General features: G+C 39.7%; 1 protein-coding gene across 1 annotated transcript in view; it reads left to right on the top strand.

Moving 5' to 3' along the window:
- Positions 1-662: 662 nt before the first annotated feature.
- Positions 663-8,275, top strand: part of ttc23 (tetratricopeptide repeat domain 23) — a 63,404-nt gene continuing 55,791 nt past the window's right edge. Inside the window, exons 1-2 of the mRNA XM_073025570.1 lie at positions 663-904; positions 6,964-7,141. Of these exons, the coding sequence (XP_072881671.1) occupies positions 834-904; positions 6,964-7,141 (249 nt within the window). The 5' untranslated portion in view covers positions 663-833. The remainder of the gene's footprint in view (positions 905-6,963; positions 7,142-8,275) is intronic.

Here is an 8,275-nt window from a genome sequence, read left to right as displayed (position 1 = left end):
AAAGGCTCTTTAAGGGCCATTCCTCTGCCAACATTGTACTCCCTCAGCCCAGTCCCTTTGAAGTCATGGTGTACTCTTAATACTTTCCCTCTGAGTACAGCATTCCCTCAGATTTGTCTCACCAACTGTGAGGTGCTGCCTCACCATTGATTCTCTGACAATGCACTACCTCAACCAGGCTTCAAAGCTAATTTTCATAGTGTTTATACCTTGTGTACATAAGCCTATGACAACAATAAACTCGAACATTAAGTGTCTTTTTTCTCTTTTATATAATCCTTACATGTAGATCTGCACTATGAACAATAGCATCCTCTTTTTTTAAACTGAATCCTATACAGGTGAGGAAATTACTTAATGTGATACTTTCTGTAGTTGAATTGCCTATCAACTTTCATGGTTGTGATAAATTAAATGAGATTTGGATTCATTTCAATAAAATATTTCGAGAGCTCATTCAAAAGGAAGCAGTTGATAGTTCTGTACGATTTATATCGATGTTATTTAAGTTACGAAACGTAATTATTCCCTTATTACTGTTTTGAATTCTTGCAATGATTGGTTGGTTCTGCATTGCTGTCCCGCCCTCCCTGTGTTGTTATTTGTTAGCTCAGGTCTTGATTGACAGTGGATGTACGTTGCTTGGCAATCAAGGCCTAGAGCGTTGCTATGCGCAAGTGAAGCGTATGTGGAGTAGTTGCTGCAGTGTTTAATTTCTTGTAAAGTGGTAATCCCTCCGTTCAACAAGATTATGGCCCCAAAAATGTGCATTAAATAGCACACGCACTTTTAATTAAGTTAAAGAGAGGGTGATTTAAAAAAAAAATTCCATTATGAGCAGCCCAGAGGAGGATTTGAACAGTGAAGTTACATCTAGAATAAGTTCGCCAGGAGCAGAAACACAGTGAGTCTGGATCATTGAGTTATTTTTAAAAATCATTGTGACTGCATATTTTAAGCTGGAGTTAATTTACACCGTATTGATCATACTTTCGATGCTTTGGTATATTGCAGAATACCTATTTAGCAAAACTGTTTCGGATACAAAAACTGCATTCCCCTAACACTATAGGATGTCATTTTTCATTTTGGAGTTATGATTTGAAATGTTTTGCATGGTTAGTTCAACATGATCATATTGTCTCTTTTCAGTATCTTGGACAAAGGATTGGGATTAATATAGATAGTGGGCACGGGCATGATGGGCTGAAGGGCCAGTTTTGTGCTGTATGGTCTGACCTGGATAGCCCTGTAATAGTGGCTGTGGGATACTTTACATCACTGAGAGAGCAGACAGTACTCAATTTTAACATGTCAGCTGAAGAACAACACTGGAGACAATGCATTTGACATGGTGAATTCCATGGATTAATTGCCTACTACCACTCTGCTGTACTTATGACCAACTTCTTGAGTCCTGAGCTAACTAGATAAAAGATTTCAAAGGAGAAACAAACTCTTAAGAACATCAGAATCAAGTTTAATATTACCAATATATGTCGTGAAACTTCTTGTCTTTGCAGCAATACAGTACAGAATAACAATATAACAATTACAGCATGGTAACAGGCCATCTCGGCCCTTCTAGTCCGTGCCAAACGCTTACTCTCACCTAGTCCCACTGACGTGTACTCAGCCCATAACCCTCCATTCCTTTCCTGTCCATATACCTATCCAATTTTTTTTTAAATGATATTAAATGAATAACAGAGAAAAGCTGAATTACAGTAAATATATATATAATAGCTAAATTAATTATGTCGTGCAAAAATAGAAATAAAATATAAAGTAGTGAGATAGTGTTCATGGGTTCAATATCCATTCATAAATCGTATGGCAGAGGGGAAGAAGCTGATCCTGAAAGGTGTGTACCTTCAGGCTCCTGTACCTCCTTCCTGACAGTAGCAATGAGAACAGCTATGTCCTGGGTGATGGGGGTCCTTTATGATGGAAGCTGCCTTTTTGAGGCATTGCTCCTTGAAGATGACCTGGATACTACGGAAGCTAGTGAATGGACACTTTTTTTTTAAACTATGTTGTGAAAATATATGACCATAAGACATAGGAGCAGAATTAGGCCATTTGGCACATGGAGTCTGCTCTGCCATTTCATCATAGCTGATCAAATTTTCCTCTCAGCCCCAATCTCTTGCCTTCATCCCATATCCCTTCATGCCTTGACCAATCAAGAATCTATCAATCTCTGCCTTAAATATACATAAAGACTTGGCCTCCACAGCAGCCTGTGGCAAAGAACTCCACAGATTCACCACTCTCTGGCTAAAGAAATTCCTCCTCATCTCTGCCCTAAAAGGACGCTCCTCTATTCTGTGTCCTCTGGTCTTAGACTCTCCCATCATAGGAAACATCCTCTCCACATCCACTCTGTCAAGGGCTTTCACCATTCAATAGGTTTCAATGAGGTCACCACTCCTTCTTCTGAATTCCGGGGAATACAGGCCCAGAGCCCTCAAATGTTCTTCATATGACAATTCAATCCTGGAATCATTTTTGTGAACCTCCTTTGAACCCTCTCCAGTTTCAGCACATCTTTTCTAAGATAAAAGACCCAAACCTGCACACAGTACTTCAAGTGATGCCTCACCAGTGCTTTATAAAATCTCAGCATTACATCCTTGCTTTTATATTCCAGTCCTTTTGAAATGAATGCTAACATCACATTTGCCTTCCTCACCACAGACTCAACCCGCAAATTAACCTGTGGGGAATCCTGAACCAGGACTTCCAATCCCCTTTATGCCTCAGTTTTTTTGTATTTTCTCTCCATTTAGAAAATAGTCAACCCTTTCATTTCCTCTACCAAAGTGCATGACCGTACATTTCCTGACACTGTATTCCACTTTCCCATTTTCCTAATCTGTCTTAAATTCTTCTGTAGCCTCTCTACTTCCTCAAAACTACCTGCCCTTCCACCTTTCTTTATATTGTCTGCAAACTTTACAACAAAGCCATCAATTCCATCATCCAAATCATTGACATATAACGTAAAAAGAATCGGTCCCAACACAGACCCCTTTGGAACACCACTAGTCACCGGCAGACAACCAGAAAAGGCTCCTTTAATTCTACTCTTTGCCTCCTGCCAATCAGCCACTGCTTTATCCTTGCTAGAATCTTCCCTGTAATACCATGTGTCCTGCATATATTTCATTTTTATCAAATGTAAATATAGCAAACCAACAACCTACTGTCATACACTCTGATGTAACCACAGGCTCTTATCTTTGATTATCTCCACTTAGTGTGATTTTTTAAAATATATGTATTTATATAATTTTATAGATATTGCCTTAAAGTTCAAAGTACATTTATTATCAAAGTATGCATACATTATACAACCTTGAAATTTGTCTCCTTACAGGCAACCATAAGTCACTTGAAGAGTTTGGTAAATGTATGAATTAGTGGATAATGGCCATTGATAGTGCTTTTTGAGTGGAATTGCTGAAGGATCTGATGGTTTTCTCATTGTCTGGACAATGCAGTGCAGTGTATCATAAAGACCAGGGACTCCCATTTCCCTGGACAACATTCATCTTTTGAATATGTAGTCAGAAATAAATGATCTGAGCTCAGATTCAGATTTATTATCGCTGACATATGACATGAGGTTTGTTGTTTCGTGGCAGCATTATGGTACAAGATATAAAGTTGCAATGAATTACAAAAATAACTTCAATAAATAAGGAGCTCGCATCTCTTTGCAATGTGTTTGCCCAACAGCTTGGCTGATGCTCCTGGTACACTGAGGAGTGCTACACTGGCTCACCTTTAGGATGAGACAGTGGTGGCCTTGTCTGTACTCTCAGTTGAAAGTAAAAGACCCCATGTTGTTATTGAAGGGGGAGTGTTCACTGTGTTTTTCCCATCACTATTGATGCTAGCTTGCTGTGTGGAACTAGCTGCCGCATTTCCCACAATACAACTGTTGACCGTTTCAAAACAAAGTGTTTTTAAAAACAAAGGAAATGCTAGAAATCTGAAGTAAAGAAGATAGAAATTGAAAGAATTGCTCATATGCCAGTTGACATCTGTGGAAAGAGAAAGAGTTAATGGTTCAGATTGAGACCTTTGTGCCCTGTTGTGGAGTTTCCAATGAAAGTTCATTGACACCATTCCACTTTCCGTGGTGGCTGCTTGACCTGCTAAGTATTTCCAGTGTTCCCACTATTTCATTTATAGCTTCTCTGTGGATTCCCTGTGGTTGAGAAAAAAAGATATTTTTGTGTGAAACCAAAGTACAAGCAAATGCAATGTTAGCACTCTTTTAATATAGAAACAAGGATGTAATGCGGAGGCTTCATAAGGCACTGGACAGACCACGCTTGGAGTATTGTGAGCAGTTTGGGGCCTAGTACCAAAGGAAAGATGTGTTGGCAGTGGACGGTGGCCTGTGGAGGTTCATGAGAATGTTTCCAGGATTGAAATGGTTAATGTACGAGGAGTGTTTGATGGCTCTGGGCCTCTACTTACTGGAGTTTAGAAGAATGAAGAGGGATCTCACTAAAACCTGTCGATTATTGAAAGGCCTAGATGGAGTGGATGTGGAGAGGATGTTTCCTATGGTGGGGGAGTCTAAGACTGGAGGGCACAACCTCATTTTAGAGCAGCCTTTCTCAACCTTTTTGCCCTGGAAGAACCCTTGAAATAATTTTCAGATCTCTGAGAGCCCCTGAATAAAAATTATTATATCTACAGCTCATGGTACATTATCATGATCTGTAATTTGTAGATATAATGATCCAAAAAATTGTCAATGCTCTTTTGAGTAGAGAATTAATTTTTAGCCAACCTTTCTTGAAAAAATATCAGATAGTTAAGCTTAGCTTGCCTTTCTTGGATTAATCTCTTTACATTTCATAAATTTTAAACATTTATAAGGCAAACATAATATGTTTCTCGATTCTGGGTTGAACTTGAGATAAGTACAGACTGATTTCACCTTCAACTGAAATGAGACGATTTCTATCTTTGCTCTTGATGTTTGTTATACATGAAAAAGCTTGCTCACACATGAAGAAGTTGAAAACTACAGCAATATGTTCATTGTTTTCCTATGAATTAGAGAAATCCAGAACTTGTCCAGGGGCAGGTCAGTAAATCTCATCTTGAATGCATGATCAGAGTGCAGCTCACAAGGTTCTTCCTCTTCTCTCAAAGTCAAGTTTTCAGGCTGAGCAGAAGATTCAGTGAAAGGGTCCCTCACCCAGTCATACACTTGTGTTGAAAGGGGCGAAAAATACTCTAAATTTTTTTTCTGCAGTTCCTCAAGGTGGTTTTCAATAAGACTCGAGACGTTATGATATCCTTCCTCACTCTCAAGCCAAACAGCAGTGGAAACATTTCAAGATTTCCTTTTGCAACATAATTTTTTTTCAAAGATTCAGTTTCCTTTTAAATCCAAGAATCTTGTCACGTGAAGTCAAAACATTTTCTCCATTGCCTTGCAGAGACTTGTTCAACTGGTTCATATGATGAAAAGTGTCTGCTAAGTAGGCTAGTTTCTGCAACCATTATTCATCTTCAAAGCACTCAGCAAAATCTTGAAAGTACTCCTGCAATTCACCTTTCAGCTCAAACAACCTGTTGATAACTCTTCCTCTGCTAAGCCACCAGATTTCTGAATGGAACTGGAAATTGGTGTGCTCTTTCTCCAGTTTTTTAAACATTCTCAAATGAACTGGTCTTAAAGCTACTAAATAACTCGCTTCCGGGGTCCTTTTACTGACTGTGACTTTATTTTCAAAATATTTATTCTGTTTGGTTTGCGATTCCAATAGTCATTTAAAATAATCAGCACTATTACGTGTCATATGGCTGTGATTTGTAGTTCAGAATCTTTTCAATTTTACAGGAGCCACTGCTGCATTTGTAGGTTCTTTGCCACAGACTAGGCACGGTGGAATAGGACAACTGTTGTCCACCATGTAAAACACATTGATAAGTAGCTTTGATTATAAAGACGGATTCTTTGTGTTTGTTGTTGCACTAGTGCAGTGAAATGACTCAGAAGATTGTAATGCTTCATGATTAACCTTATCAGAATTGTCCTTAGGCCTAGAATCCTCCTCTTCCATCTCACACCTCCTCTTCAGAAATTACCACACTGGACCGTCTTTAGAATGAAAATTTCCCTCCAATTTTCTACTACACTGGTAGTTTGTTCGCTCTCATAAGGGGAAGTTGAGGGAGGTAATTCAGGAAGGGAGAGGCTGACTTCACAGCCAAAGTTGTGTGAGTCCCTTCAATGTTTGGAAAACGCACTTCAAGTTTAACAGCCTACTGTCCTCCCCTCCAGCAATACAGCGCTCAGCTATTATCAATGGCCTCCCTATCTTGCGTCAAAAACTGAGAATGGACTCAACCAAATAAACGCAGTCCAACTGTGCACTGCCATACTGGGCTGAGATTGCTAATGCAGCTGCTCAGTCATAGCCCATCACTACAAGCGCTAGCATCATGTGTTGAGTGAAGTTCGTAAACAATGTTTTTTTTTATCATGATCTCTCACAGAATCCCTAGTGACCAGTCTCGGAACCTTAGTTGAGAAACCCTGAAATAGAGGAATATCTCTTTAGAAAAGAGACGAGGAGGAATTTGTTTAGCCAGGGAGCGGTGAATCTGTGGAATTCATTGCCATAGACGGCTGTGCAGGTCAGGTCATTGGGTATATTTAAAGCAGAAGTTCATGGGTTCTTGATTAGTAAGGGCATAAAAGGTTTAGAGACAAGCTTGAAGAATGGGGTTGAGAGGGATAATATATCAGCCATGATGTATTGGCAGAATAGATTTGATGGGCTGAATGGCCTAAATCTGCTCTGTCTTATGGTCTAGATAACTGAGGCAAAAAGTAAGTATAGAGGGACGTTGCAATTTTAAAACAATGTGTTGTGCTGTATCAATGAAGGACAGTCACAGTCAGAGTCTCTTCCTGTCATCCAGATACAGTGACACCGGAACAAGCTCGGGAGGCCCTGAGACACCCAGCACCCTGAGTGGAAGTGCCCAGGTCAGGCGGAAGCAGAGAAATGCCTTGAAGGAAGTGGCCATCATGATCTTGCCAGAGGAAAAGCTGGCACAGGCTGAACAGAGGGCACGGATGCACACTGCCAATGGGGAGGTAGGATGTATCTTTCAATGTATACCACTTCCACGTTATAAATAGGGTAAGGAGGCACTTGAGAAGGTGTGAAAGTGATTTACAAGGCAAGTTCACCAGAACTGATAGCAGTTGGAGTAGGCTGCAGTTGTTTTCTATAGAGCTCAAGGTTAAGGGGAATTCTAACTAAGCTCTGTAAAATTTTGAAGGGGCTAGACATAGGAAAAAATAGGAAAGACCTATTTCTCTTAGGAAGAGTCCAGTGGGCTAGATTTAAAGCAATTGGTAAGAGGAATGCTGCCAACTAGCGCGTTCCAGGCTGCAGGAGGACATGTTAACGGATGCACTGAAGCTTGGTGCAGCCATCACGAGGGCTCAGTGGGGAACAACCCCAGTGTAGGGTTCTTTCACTACTGGACAGGGAGGGGCTTGGTTTAAGGAAGCCCCTGAATCACCTCAATGAGCCACAATAGTCTTGTTGATTTAAAAGGAATGTAATGAAACACTACTTAAAACATTGACTATGAATGTAGAATGAAAAGGCATTGCATGGTTTATTCTTTAAATATTTTTTAATTATGATTAAAGTTTATTTTGATATGCTAAAAAAAATTGGTAAGAGAATTTGGAGAATCAGAAACTCACATTACATTTAATCAGTTCTGGAAAGTGTTTGAAGCCTACAGGCAAACAGACATAGTGCTCAAAAGGAGGGATTTAGGCTGGATAATTTTTACTTCAACTAACACAGACATAATGAGCTATAATGGCTTTATCCTGTGCCATACATTTTGTTATGATTCTGCAAGCTGAGAGGACACATGGTGCATCAACAATGAATAAAGACGTTGGAGACTTCAGTGAGCTACCTGATGAAATCTATAGGATGTTGATCAGGTAGAACTGCAAGTGGATTCTCCAGTGAGGGAGACCAAGATATAAACCAAGGAAAAAAAATGTGCTGCAGATATGAGGTGAAAAATATTCAGCAGGCCAGACAGCATCTGTGGAGAGAAACAATTAACTTATCAGATCAATGGGCTTCCATCAGAATTGAGAAAATTGGAGATAAAATGAGTGAAAAGGAGTAAAGGGCAGGAAAACAAAAGGGTGGAGTAGTGTAGGAGAAGAGGTTAAATGATACAAAGGGTGAGA

Source organism: Hemitrygon akajei, chromosome 21 (genome assembly GCF_048418815.1).
Source record: "Hemitrygon akajei chromosome 21, sHemAka1.3, whole genome shotgun sequence".
In the NCBI taxonomy this organism is placed as follows: domain Eukaryota; kingdom Metazoa; phylum Chordata; class Chondrichthyes; order Myliobatiformes; family Dasyatidae; genus Hemitrygon; species Hemitrygon akajei.
This window is presented reverse-complemented; position numbering and strand designations above follow the sequence as displayed.